General features: G+C 42.7%; 1 protein-coding gene across 1 annotated transcript; it reads left to right on the top strand.

The window, feature by feature from the left end:
• The first annotated feature begins 10,781 nt into the window (after nt 1-10,781).
• On the top strand, nt 10,782-13,628 carry LOC111601034 (POU domain protein CF1A). The gene is given in 1 exon segment (XM_023317445.2): nt 10,782-13,628. A coding segment is annotated over 1 exon segment (2,193 nt). The 5' UTR covers nt 10,782-11,104; the 3' UTR covers nt 13,298-13,628.
• The last annotated feature ends 1,066 nt before the right edge of the window (nt 13,629-14,694 follow it).

Genomic DNA, 14,694 nt, shown 5'->3' with positions numbered 1-14,694 from the left:
TTTGTGGGCAGGTGCAAGCGGCAGATCGTACAGATTGCCAGGAATCAGCCAACCCAGATATATATTTTATATATAAACTGTATTCATAATATATGCCATGGCACATAATAGATTGTCTCGCCTTTGGCGCATGGCTGGGTTATAAGCTATGCTCCATCACGTTGCCCTTCGAGCACACATTCAACCATTCTGGGCAACATTTATTTCTGGACCCCACCCATTTGTGCAAACGCCCCAATAAATAATTTATGCACTCGATTGACACTTGCTCATGACCTTATCGACAACAACGACAACAACGACGACGACAACGTCTAGTCTGCCAAACAAATTGGCCAGCGGCGCACATTGGCCAAGCCACAGTCGAACCAATAACAACAATTAAGCACACACGATCAGCAAACAACAACAAACAAAAAACAACAACAGCAACTCTCGAATTGTTTTGTTGCCATTTTTCTTTATGGCTTTATGCGTTTTGGCATAGGCAGAGCTCGCGAGCTGGCCACGCAAATAAATCAATTGATTTCAATTATAATTATAGACTCGAGTGCAGCTCAAGCAGCCTGTTGGGCTGTCTGCCTGACTGCTCCTTTTGCTCCTTTCTGGCTCTTGCCTGGCGGGCCTTTTTGCATTCGCATTCGCATTCACATTTCGCATTTCGCATTTGGATTCATGAATGCTTTTTGGTTAGCGCGTGGCCAACTGCTCATTACTTTTGCTGTGGCCCCCAAAAACAGCGCACGCCCCCCTTTTTATGACCGTTCACGTTGAGAGAAAGAGCGTATTGGATTTTCGATTTGTGTGGTAGTTAAGCACTTGAGCTGCGGCTTATTTAGTCGTGATCAAGTGTCGTTTGATAAGGAGCTTAAAATCTTGTCCATGCTCTCTGGGGATGCCGCTAAGCTTGTCAATTCTGTTTATTGACTTTGAAATTATATAAATGCATCTCTCAAGATCAAGAATAACCTATATCTGCCAAAGCTTTGATATTAGAAGGATCAAGTCAGACAGTTCGCCTGTTGACATTTTCTATAAAAAGAGCCATATGCTTTGCCCTCTGAGTCTTGGTGCCTTCGCTGATTAGCTTAAGTTCCTCTTTAGCCATGAGCGCGTATCATGCCGCCATGTATGTCCAACTGCAATATACTTGCTTGTCTTTTATGTTGTTATTGAGGCGTTGTTTTGGCCAATTGTTGAAAAATGAAATGGTCTTGCACATAGTTATGACTCGTATCTCGCAGTGCGCATCTTGGATCTTGCAGCTCACATCTCGCCGTTTGCATCAACTATTTGGAAGCGATTCATGCTTAGGCTGCTGCTGCTGCGGGTGCTGCTTCTGGCTAGCTATCCATTGGAGAGATGTATGTATAAATTTTCATTGATTTTAATCGAGTGAGTCGTAGCGCTGGTCAAGTGCCTGTTATTTATTTTATGCGCTACTTCACAACTTTATTTAAGTGCCTGCTGGGTTGGACTCCCTCCTGCTGCTCCTTCCCATCTCCTTGCAAATTATATGCATTACGCATATGAAAAAGTCCTGCAGCAACTAAGCTTACTATGCTTGTTGTAAATTGACTTATAAGTGGCGGGATAAATAAGTTATGGGTATGCTACAGAAGGTGGCATAAAAAGACGTTGGGCTTATGTAAAGGGAAGCTTTTAGGTCTTGTTCTAAGAATGGAGTTAGGCTTATATAGAAAAGCCTTTTGAGGGGTCTGTAGAGTCGATAGATAAATTGCGCTTGATGGAGAGGCACAAATTAATATATTTATGTATAAATATAAAATTTATATGTATAAATATAAATTAAATGCATTTTTGTCTGCAAATCCGCAAGAGTCTAAGTTTATATCTTTAGCTTCTAATCACCTGGTTAGCTACAGGAAATGAACTCACTATGCATATCTCTGTCTGCTCTTTAGACCCATTGCTTAGCTTGTAATATTTGTCCTAATGCTTTGTTTGTTTTTTTTTTTCTGCTGCATTTAAGCCGGCGCTTGCTCAGCTCCTGGTAGTGGCTATTATGTCTATCATTAAAATATTTTATGCTGGCTTAAGTTATTATGAGCGACGTATGCTGGCTACTGTTAAATGAGCACGTTGCCTGCTCAGGCCTGCCTGGCCTGGTCTGGTCTGGTCTGGTCTGGTCAGCCAGTTGGTTGGCACTCCCTTCTAACAACACTTACAAGTGCTGGAAATAATCTAGAGGCAGCCGAGGCAGCCACAACAATAATAAAATTGAAACCGATCGTCTTTCAAAATGCGTGGCACGTCGCGCAGTTTATTAAAATAACTTGGCTGGCGGAGGGAACTGGAGCCACATCACCTGCTATAAGAGTTTTGCGGGCAAGAAAAATTAGTTTAATCATAAAAATGCTCGACATCGACATCGACAGCGGCAGCAACAGCAGCAGCAGCCGCCGCAGCCGCAGCCGCAGCAGACGACTCTAGAGGCAGCTACCTGTTTTTTGAGCAAGAAGATGACTTCAATTAAAAGCTTTTAACAATATCACGTACGGCAAATCGCAGAAGCGAGGAGCAGCAGCAGCAGCAGACGCACAGCCTGATTACATCACAACAGCATAGCTCAGTCGCAGTCGCAGCCGCAGTCGCTGTTGGCGTTGCAGTCGACGTCATCGTTGCAGTCCTGTGCCGGTCTCAATGAGTGCGTCGTCTTGGTTATCAGGTGTAAAGCATCGCGCTTGCGAGGGGCTGCTATGAAAACGCGTTTGTGTCTTAAGTCTTTTGTTTTTTGTTTTCTGCCTCAACTTTTTGCCGCGCAGCTTATTAAAGAAAGCAGTCGACTGAAATGATAGCATCGTCCCCAGAGGAGAGCCACAGCCGTGCACGTGCTACACCCCCGCCGGACCGTATCTCAAAGTCTTTGGCTGCCGCCGTCGCCGTCAAGACGAAGATCAAAGCGCGTCATCCTTGGCTCGAACTCCGAGTCTGACCAACGTTGTCACGTTAAGGCGTCAAAACGTGGCTTTGTCGGCAACTCATGCGCTGTCACTGACTGGTCAAAAAACAAAAACAAAAAAAAAAGCAAAAAATACAAACAAAAAACTTAATAACAATAACAGTTAAAATCAAGAGAGTAAAAAATTCGGCGCATGCGCAACCGGTGGCGACCTCCGTCAGCGTCTCGTTTCGATTATAAAAATTTCATTTATGTCTTATGGGCGATTTGCAATTTCTGCGCAAATTGCGACGCTGCTGCTGCTGCTGCTTCTTCTTGTTGTCGTTTTTTACGGTAAATAAAATGCCTCAATCATTGGCGCGTGCGTTTGCGCAATAAAAATGGCGTTTATGTTTCAATTAAAAGGCGTTGTCCAAATTATGCAATTCGAAAAGCACTTTTACGACTGCAGCCAGAGCAGCCGATCAACAGATGAAGGCAGATGCCAAGAGGATTCCGAACTGCAGCTAAAGTGCCAGAAATCGCTGCAGTTAATGTCGAAAGACTGAGAGAATCGCATGCACCTCATTTGTATTATATGAGCACAGAATATGCATACGAAACAGATTTTTTAAGTTTTTATTAAAACAGACCATGGATTGAAATATGAAACTAGCAATTTGAAAGGCCAAACTTGACTCTAGAAATATTTAGTTATAGCAACTAACTGTGTTAGTTGACTATGAAACATCGAGACTTACAGCTTTCAGAACAATTTAAAATATAAATAAATATATATAAATAATATATATAAATAATATATATAAAATATAGATAAATATATATAATACGTATTATATAAAATATATAATATACACAAAATATATATCAAAATAATTATTCAAAATATTTTGTTAAATAAATCAACGTGTTCTTCAATTTGAAAATTGGAAAAAAGCTTAGCTGGCTTAAAAAAAGTATATATATTTATAATATATGTATTGTTATTTATAGTTTTAGATCAAACTTCATCTGAAGTTGAATCTGTATATTATTATAATAGGCATAGCTAGTTCTCACCTCTATATAGAGCGCCTTGCATTTTTATAGCAGAACATCTATAGAATACTCACCACTGCTAGAAACTCACCCGGGACTGTGGGGTTTGTGCATTGGCTAAGTGAAAAGGGGTTAAGGGTGAACTTCCGTTTCCGATAAGACGCACTTTAAATGTGAGTTGGAAGAGTTGGAAGTTGATTGGCCTTTGATGTGTGTGATACAAAAACAAAGAAAAAAGTGTCTGTCGGAAAATGTATGCCAGTTTTTTAAGCGCTAATGATATGCACCCCTGAGTGTGACCCTAAGCCCTTCCTTGCCCCCTGTTCCCTGCTCCCTGTCCGCTGCCTCCTCCTGCGAGCCGCCCTTGCGTATATCAGTCGAAGGAAACAAACATGCGTGTCACAGTGTTTGTTGCAGTTGTTGTCTTTTTGATGTTGCTTGGTTGTGTTTTAATGCCCTCACCTGGCCTGCAGTTGGGCTCTGTTTTTCTGGTGACAGGAAAACCAAATGAACGAACGAACGAACGACCGAACGATCCGCAGTTCAGCGTTTGCCCTTTTGACTGCATTATGCAAATGAACTTCTAAAAGATTTTTATTGACATATGTTTTTTTATGAGGAATATATTCCTCTTTCTGTACGTAAGTAGGAAAGAGTGTTTTCGGTCCGTGCGGTTTCCTGTCGCCGCGTTTAGTGGGTGTGAACAGGGTTTTTAATTTTCAACTGCAAATGCTAATACAAATGCTCATGGCTTCGGCTTAGCTCTCTTCAATGATTAACTGATTGCATAGAGTGAGAGAGAGAATAACTCGCGCTGAAAGTGAGAGCTCGAACCTAGCGAACCAAGCGCATATTTAACTTTTCCATGAATAATTTATTTTTCTATTTTCATTTTCTTTTGCTGTGATTGGCCTTAAAGTGTTTCCGAATCGCTTTTTTATGGCAACTCAGATGTGTGTTGAAAGAGAGCTGTATAATGCTTGGAAACAGCATGTTATGTCTTTATATAGTTTGAATATTAGCTATCATTTTGCTTAAGTGCTTATTGGAAGTTATAATAATATTTTATGTTTGTTTATAGCTTAACTAATAAACTATATGTTGAATGGAATATAGTTGGATAGACGCTTTTTTACAAATTACAAATTATATTTGATGGGTTGCTGCTTTATCATATTGATAAGACCAGCGCGGGTGTCTTTTGTGGCTAAGATAGTTTGGAAAGGCATTCTTTAAATTACCTTTATAATAATACATGAATACTCCCAGCTCTATAGTCGAAAAAATTTATATGAAATCGCAAATGTATATAATATTTTTATAATATATGTAAACGAATGTAAACTTAGAATATATCTATTCAATTGTTATTTTTATCGTACGATTCCTGGGCATCCCAAGGCATATAAAAGATATATTTTTATTTATACTGATAAATTAATATATATAATATATATGTATAAAGTTAAGATACATATATTATGTTGTCTAGAATAAAATTTGGAGCACCTACGAGAACAGCCATCAGAGCTGCCACGCCACTTGCCCTAGGCTAGCTTAAGTTAAACTAAGTCAAGTACACACATACACACACACCCACACACACTATTGAAGACTAAGAGATGCTTTACGGTTTATAATGTATACTACAAATCATATGAACTCCAGCTTTCTTTCCATCCCAACTTTAGATGGATTAATAAAGTGAAAGAAAGATAAATAAACTTAGTCTAATCTTAACTGCACCTTCACAGTCTTTTCACCTTCAATAACTGTGTTTTGCATGCTTCAAACGGATATCTACTGAGCTTAGATTATTTGCTCAGCTACTTAGCGACCTCATCGCTTTGGCACCACACACAAGGCGTAGCGATAAAAACCGCGCAAAAAAACTATCGAGAGGGGAAAATGGAATTGTGGCCAGGTGTTGTAAGGCTTTTTGCTATATTTCACGGCCCTGACGGGTTGCCTATGGGACACAGAGATAAATTAGTTAATAAATAAAAAGAGGTGAAGAAGAAGAAGAGAAGAACGCTAACTAATTTGCATATTTCGCCCTTTGCCTAGGTCGCATTGACAGTTGAGCTCAATGCCAGAGCCAATGAGGCGCACCGAAATGCATTTAGATGCCGTTTCGCAGGACCTCGTACTGAACACACACACCCATCAACAACAACAATTGCCATTTGAGTTTTTTATGTTGTGTTTTTTGGCGGGACGCTAAAAAAATGTGCTCTAACGTTTTTTTAGGCTGTGCTAATTTGCATATGACAGCGAGTCCTGCTCGCGCGTGTGCATGTGTGTGTGCGTGTGTATTGGAATTTGGCAAGCATTTGGGGTGCATGTAGGTAGCGAAAGTGAAAGGATAAAGGCCAAAGGATAAGCGACGCAGCCTGATTGCAGGACGACTTTAACGGCCGCTTGCATGCAAAATTGCAGAAATCGCAAAAATTGCACAAATTTCAAATTGCAAAACGGCAAAAAATGATAAATGGCTGCTTGCAGCTCGCAGGACGCAGCAAGGGCTGAAAGGCTTAAGAAGTTTGTGTCTTGAGCAAATTTGCCTATGCGATTTGAGTCGCTCGCTTTGACCTTGCCAGGCAGCGCAGGCAGACCAAAGGCAACGGCAAAGGGTTGTGCAAGAGTTCCTCTTGTCTTTTGGGTAGCTTCTTCACTTCCTCTCTCTCTGGGTGTGTGTGAGTGTATGTGCTACTTTTTTGGCGCGCAATTATTCTTGTTTGTTGTAAAGAGTTGACCGACTACTGTCTGCTTGGGATGGGTTTCATGTGGTGCCTGTAGCTGTCCTTTGCGCTGAGCTGTGAACAAAAATTGCAGCTGTATTCTGACATAAGCTAATGAAACGTTTTGTTTTGCTCATCAAAAAGAAGTCATGCAGAATTTGAGATGCATATGAGCTAGGAAGATATTGTAGCAGATAATAGGAGAGAGTCTATGAAACTAGGAAAGTTAAAGAAAATTGTTGAAGTCATCAAGTTGAATCAGAACTTATAAGTCAGAGATGATGATGGATTTATTTATACTAAACACACAATATATTAACAATATATATATATATATAGAAATAATAGATCATTTAATATAGAATAGATTACTTATATGATAAGCTAGAATACGTATTATAAAACATAAAATTCTACCAAATCTAAAAAGTATATATTTAAATGTATATAATTTTTTTGATAATATTTCTTTGGATACAGCGATTTGCTATTTTTGAGCTCAACTCTAACTGACAAGTTTGTAACTATTAAACATTTTCAATCGTCTTCAGTAAAAGCCGAGTTATAATAGGTTTGTATAAGAAAACTCTCGAATTCTTTATATTTATAGTAAGGCTTAAATTTGTATATTTTACTATTATATTTGCTTGCATACTTAAATCTGTATATATATCTTAACTCAATTAGATTGCCAACTTGAAACTTCAGCTTTTCTTCTCTTCTCTAGTCAAGAAGTTCATTGAAGCAGGGTTGCTTCAAATATGTGTAGCTAATGCTGAGTTACGATTGATATAACACGCTGTCGATTTACATATTTACTTCTAAATACTTAAGATTCTTATGGCTGCTCGATAAATTTGTTTTGCATACACTTTAACGTTAAATAAGGCCACAATTAGGCACTCAAATGGGACTTTTTGTTCCCGGCTCTGGACTCCCGCGCCTTAATTGCGCGTCTCTGAAAACGAGACCAGTTTCAAGCTGGTCTTCAAATCGGTGATCAAATTAATTTGCCAACAGACGATGCCAAATTTTATTATTTTTTATGAATGTGTGTGTATGTGTGTGAACAAGAGCAACAACAACAACGCGCCACTTAATGCAAAATAAGAAGAAAATTATGCTAATAATTATAAGCAAGTGCGCCGGCTACGAAGCTGAAATGAATGCAGCCAAAATGCTAATCGCACCTCATTATCATCCAAATCAAAAGGCAGACAAACAGAGAGAGAGGGAGAGAGAGAGAGTGAGAGAGCGAAAGAGATCTTCATTCATAAATACAGCGTTTAGCTATGTTTTTTTAGCATTTGCGTTTTTTTCTCTCGCATAATTATGCAACAAGTCCTTTTCAGGCAGCGCGGCGCGTGCGCATTTAGCATACGTCCAGATGACGGCCGGGGTTGGGGCGGGGACGAGCTAAACAGGATTTTTAACATCATTTGAAATTTAAATATATTTTTTCTGTTTTTTTTTTTTTTGGTTTTTTATTTTTTTAACGCCGCCGCCTAATTATCATGTAAATTTGGCCAAGGAGCGTGAGCCGTGGCGCTGTGGTTTCCCGTGGTTGGCCGACACAACTTGACTCGCTTAGCTCGCTCTGTGGCTTATTAATTATGCCCAAGTGTGTGGCCAAAGGACACAGAAATTTTAAAAACAACAACAAAATGTAAACAAAGTGATGCTTGTGTGTGTGTGTGTGAGTGTTTGTTTGTTGTGCATGGCGTTGACCTTAGTTTGCATAATTTTTGACACAACCTGAACGCTTGACCTGCCGCAAAAGTAGTTGAAAGAGATGGAATATGCAGCTTGAGAGAAATACGGCAGTAAAGTGTATAAATGATAGAAAATGCTTTCAATTAGATGGTGATATAGCAGATATATTAATTTGTAAACAGAGACAGCAGGAATTGAAGACTGAACAGAATATAATTTATAAGTAACAAACTGCTTAGGCCTGTATAAAAGTATATTTAAACAAAATCTCATAATAATATAACTTAACTATTTAATGAATAATTAAATCACATCCCAAGAGGTTTTTTAAGTAATGAATAAGATTATATTAAAATATAATCATTACGTCATTAAATTAGAGCTATTAGCAGTTAATAAATCCATTAGGCTATCACTAGATGCATTAAATTATTGAATCAAATTAGTTAGATTAGATTGAAAGTTCCGCACAGGTTTGAAGCAAACTTTGGAGCCGGCGACAACCCAGACTTAGTCAAGTCACAAGTTTTGTCAATTTTTGCACAGTGTGCTGAACTGTTGCTCCATTGTGCACAAACAAAAAGCAAACCATAAAAAAAACTCCTTACAAAGGGCGCTTTATCTATGCAGCTCCACTAAATCAAAACTCGAACAGCCACACACAAAGGGTGTCAGAGAGAGTGAGCGAGATGGCGCTAGAAACGCACAAAAGAAGTTCAGCTCTGTTTACATACAAATCGCAGCTATGCAAATGGCGCGCATTTGTGCAAATACTGTTAAATGAAAAATCAATAACAGCAGAATAAAAAGAAGAAAATTTAACACTCTCTGCAAATCAATAACTAGCAAGGAGAATGCCTAACGGTGAACTAAGCACGAGTACCGAAACAGAAAACAACGCACAGACTTACGCACACACACACACACACACACTTCCACCGTTTGTAGACACATAGACAATGGGCCTTTCTTTGAAAGTAACTGACAGATATGCATAACAAAAGCTGCGAACTGGAAACTGGACGAAGATTGAAACATTGTAACATTTGCATGCAAATTTATTGCCGCGATACATTTCAATTAATGTGCGACTGATTTTACAGTTGTTCTCGGACGCGTTAGATGCTCCGATATCGGAGATAGCGTTCGCTCGATGCCGTTTGCCCGTTTGTCCGTTTGCCTATTTGCCCGTTGTCCGGTGTTCGCTGCCCGTTGCCAGTTGCATTGCCCGCCCCATTGTGGCGTTGCCATTGCACACGCCCCACAAGCTCACACACACACACACACGCTCACACGCACACCAACAAAATGAAAGCAAAAGTTGGCAGTCCAAAGAGCGACGACAGCAAACTGAACAAAGCTTCCTGTAGCGGCCGCAGTCCTGTGCGAAAAGCTTTCTGCGTCTGACAAAGGCCTGTGTGCGCGCGCGCCTCTTGCGCTCTCGCTCTCCCTTGCTGGCCTGCTGGTGCTGGCAATTAAAAATGTCACTCTGCATGGGAATGCGACGCTGCTTGCTTGCCTTTTTGGTGGGCGGCACTGGAAAGCGAACAGCGAGCCCAATAGAGCGCAAGTCGACTTCCAGTTTCATGCGCTCTCACAGGCCATCTCAGTCGCACGCGCATCATTCATGTCGTTACCATGTTAAGCGTCTCGCTCGCGCGCATGGCGTATTGGAAGACGGGTTGAAAACTGGTTTCGCAGCGCTAGCTGTGTTCGTGCGCGCGTGTGTGTGTGTGTGTGTGAGTGTGAGCTCGCGCGTTCGTGTGCGTGTGTGTGCCGTCGTTGTTGTCGAACGTCGAGAGCGCCGTCTACGTAGCGCCGCTGGCCGCTGCATGACGTTAGTTCACTTCGATAGCTCTACGAGTTTGCACGTGAATTTGTCCCATAGGCTCTCTATAGCGTGTCTGCTGGGCTTGCCGTCTCTCAGTGTGTATATTTATAGTATATATTATTATTATTATGTGCGCTGTCTCTGGCGTCTCAAAGCTGATCCGCAAGCTGAAACAAAATCTCAAACACAATACTGAATGCCGAATCTCAAAATCTGAATAGTTGAAGTATTTTCGTTCTGTGTGTTTTGTGACTACACAACGACAACAATCATAACAACGACATCAACAACATCAACCACATCGACAACATCAGCAACAGCAACAGCAACAACAACAACCACAACAACAACGACAACAACATCGACAACAAATCAACAACGAAGAAATAGTGCCAAGTGTTCAAATCATTAAATCAAGCCACAAAGTGCAACAATAACAAAACCAGAAATTTATACGAAACAAAAATTCAAAAATAAAATCAAAAAACTGCGCAACATATAAAAAAATTGAATAAAAAAACACAAAAGTTTTTTAAGCAAATGAAAAAAATCACAAAAAATTGAAAACACAAAATTTGTTCGTCGCGCCGTCGGTGACGAAACTTGTTGAGTGTGTTGCGAGTGTTCAGTGTGTTGAGTGTTGAGAGTGTGTTGCGTGCCGCCACGCCCACAATTTTTGGTGCCGCCACGTTGCCAGTAAAAGACTTCAAAACGGTTGCCTCACGGTTCGAGTGGAATGAGCATAGGGACTCAGGTCTTCCTTTCGATCGATCGGTCTACAAAGTCGTTAAACTGAGCCCCAACTTGGAGCCCTACCCCGCCAGCGTGGAGGGCCTGAACAGCCCCAGAGCGGTGGGGATGGCCGCTACCTCCTATATGACACCGCCCAGCGGTGATCTTGACATGGCCCTCGGTGGTGGCGGCGGCGGCGGCGGTGGCGGTGGCTATCACACATCCTCGCCCCGCTCGGCCGCCGATGCTGGCGAAATGAAGTACATGCAGCATCACCATCATCACCATGCAGCAGTCGCTGCAGCCGCTGCCTCACATCATCAACAGCAGCTGCCATCGTCGCCGTCGCCCAACGGACAGGTGCAACAGGGCAACAGCTTGGGCGGCCTGACACCGGGCTCTGGGCTGGGCAGCTGGAGTGCTTTGCATCCGGATCCGTGGTCCCTGCCCACCCATCATACGACGCACCATCATCCCGCCGCCGCCGCTGTCGCAGCCGTTGACTCTGTCAAGCAGGAGATGTCACACTTGTCGCAACAGACGCGCATCCAACAGGGCATGGCCTCGCCGCACGCTACAGCCCCGTGGCATGCACCACATGCCGGACACTATGCGCCCACGGGTGGCTCCCCGTTGCAGTATCATCATGCGGCCATGAATGGGATGCTGCACCATCATCCGGCCCATCACCAGGTGGCGCCACTGCATCATGCGCTGCGCGGCGAGTCGCCCCAATTGCATATACCACATCATATGGGCGGTGGTGGCGGCGATCGTGATACGATCAGTGGTGGCGAGGAGGACACGCCCACATCCGATGATCTGGAGGCATTCGCCAAACAATTCAAGCAGCGCCGCATCAAGCTCGGCTTCACCCAGGCGGACGTTGGCCTGGCCCTGGGCACGCTCTACGGCAATGTCTTCTCGCAGACCACAATCTGTCGCTTCGAGGCTCTACAGTTAAGTTTCAAGAACATGTGCAAGCTGAAGCCGCTGCTGCAGAAGTGGCTCGAGGAGGCAGACTCCACCACTGGCTCGCCGACGAGCATCGACAAGATCGCCGCCCAGGGACGCAAGCGCAAGAAACGCACGAGCATTGAGGTGAGCGTTAAGGGCGCCTTGGAGCAGCACTTCCACAAGCAGCCGAAGCCCTCGGCGCAGGAGATCACCTCGCTGGCGGACTCACTGCAGCTGGAGAAGGAGGTGGTGCGCGTGTGGTTCTGCAATCGGCGCCAGAAGGAGAAGCGCATGACACCGCCGAATACGCTCGGTGGCGACATGATGGACGGCATGCCACCGGGACACATGCATCACGGTGGCTATCACTCGCACCACGACATGCACGGCAGCCCCATGGGCAACCACTCGCACAGCCACAGCCCGCCAATGCTGAGCCCACAGAACATGCAGTCGGCTCACCAGTTGGCGGCTCACTAGCAATCAGAAATCCAGGAGTCGAACTCAGCTGCAGCTGCGTCCACTCCTGCAAACAGTCTGCACCAACAGCAACAACAGCAACAGCAACACCAACAGCAGCAACAGCAACACCAACAGCAACAACAGCAACAGCAGCAGCAGCAGCAACAACAGCAGCAGCAGCAGCAGCATACGCCCAATACACCTTCATCTAGTGCGGGCTCCTCGGTGACGATGACCAGTCAGGGTCAGGTGATGTCGCCGCAGAGTCCGCTGGGCAGCTCCTCCGCTAATGGTCAGACGAATAACAACAACAACAACAACAATAACAACAGCACCAACAACAACAACAACAACAACAATGAGGAGCAAGTTAAGCAACAGCAACAGGCATCCAGCATAGCAGCCGCTGCAGCAGCTGCCATGTACATGGATCCGATGCGCTATCAGCACGCGCATCATGCCGCCCATCATCCGCACCAGCATCCGCATCTGAATCCCGCGCATCATCCGCATCTATTCCATACCAGCGATCAGCTGCAGCATCCCCACGCACAGCATCTGCAGTCGCAGACGCAGGGCAGCAGCAGTTCGCAGTTGTCGCCCGGTGCCGGCAGCAACAGCGGCTTGCCACTGCAGCCGCCGAGTGCCGCCTCGCCGGGCTCGGCGTCGAGTGTGCTGGGCGGTCATCTCAATTTGAATGCCCATTCGGCGGCGGCACTGCATCAGCATCATCACTACCAGCACCACCATCACCAGCAGCATCATCATCATCAGCAGCAGCAGCAGCAGCTGCACGCTCGTCGTCTCTTCGAGCTGAGCCTGCAATTCGGGGCAGCCGCTGCGCCGGGTGCAGTGCGTCACTTCAATAGCTTTGGTGGCGGCGGTGCGGGTGGTGAATAGCATTCGTCGGCCGCCTGGTTTGGCTACGAGTCCTCCTAGGACACGCTGCCGGACGGGTGGCCGCAATGCAAGCGCGAGCAGCCCTAAGACCCAGATGTAGACCCAACTCCAATGGCACCAATTGGAGCTCCAATTGGAATTTCAGCTCTCGTCTCTTTTCTCGCCCATTTTGGGGCTGCTCCGTGCCCCCCCCTCCCCCGAAACCCCCCTTTTTACCAGTGCATTAATCTGTGTTACAACCAATTAGTTAGGGCAGTGGATCAGTTAGCTGAATACTCTTCGTCTTCTTCTTCTTATTCTTTTGTATACATATATATACAGCTCTCTCATGTCTTTTTTAACACAAATATATGTACACTTATATATATATATATATACAGGTGTGTATTTTTGTTTCAAACTTCAAAGTTTCAAAAACTTTCTAAAACAAACAAAAAACTCGTTGTAAAAATTTAAACACGCAATTCAAATCAAACGTGAAACCAAGTGATGTTGTTTTTAAATCTAAATTAAACAAAAACAAAAAAAAAAATTATAAAAACAAAAACAAAAATCGATCGAATTGCGATCGATAACTAGCTAAAGTGCGACAAGTGTTGGTAAATGTTCCACATAAAGAAGAGAAAAGAAATTGAAATCTCAAATCAACTTTTGGCCTTCAGCTGCAATTTCATCCAAGCAAAGGTAAATCTTGAAAACATTTGACCACGCCCCCATTTAGCCTACGCCCCAACACTATGTCGCCCGTGTGAATTTAGAGAACTAGCGAAAAACCCGAAAACAAAAATCAAATAACAAAAAAATAAAAAATAATATTAATTTTATATTTAAGCAAAAGTAAAGAAAAATCGTCAAATATTTGTAGCGCTCAAGTGGTTCGAACCGAACCAAGCAAAACTCTGACAAACTCGGTTCTAGCTAGGGTCTTAGATTAGCCAACAGCCGTGCATATATATATCTCCATATATATATAGCCAGTAGTATGTACTCTAAAAAGGAAAACAAAATATGGAAAACATAAATGAAATAAACATTCTGTAAATAAAACTACAGTTAAGTCATATTTTTAGCTTTAAATGCAATTGTAGATTTTTTAATAAAATAACTAAAAACAAAAACAGAAAAAAAATACAAAAAATCATAATATATATATATATACATATATATATAATTTAATAAAGACAAAAACAAGCTTAAATATAAACTTTTAATTTCTAGGCGATAATTTAATGAATAGGCGCAAAAAGAAGTTTAGTTACTTAGTACTGTACTTTCTCTATAAGCAAAATCCAATACACACACACACAACCACACATAGCTAAATCTTAAAAAATAATCAAACAAAGCTAAATTGTAAAATATATAATTGATGTAAATTAAAAACAAAAACAAACAAA

Source organism: Drosophila hydei, unplaced genomic scaffold (assembly GCF_003285905.1).
Source record: "Drosophila hydei strain 15085-1641.00,03,60 unplaced genomic scaffold, DhydRS2 tig00008135-arrow-pilon, whole genome shotgun sequence".
NCBI lineage: Eukaryota > Metazoa > Arthropoda > Insecta > Diptera > Drosophilidae > Drosophila > Drosophila hydei.
Note: the sequence above shows the minus strand (reverse complement) of the source record. Positions and strands in the feature narration are given on the sequence as shown.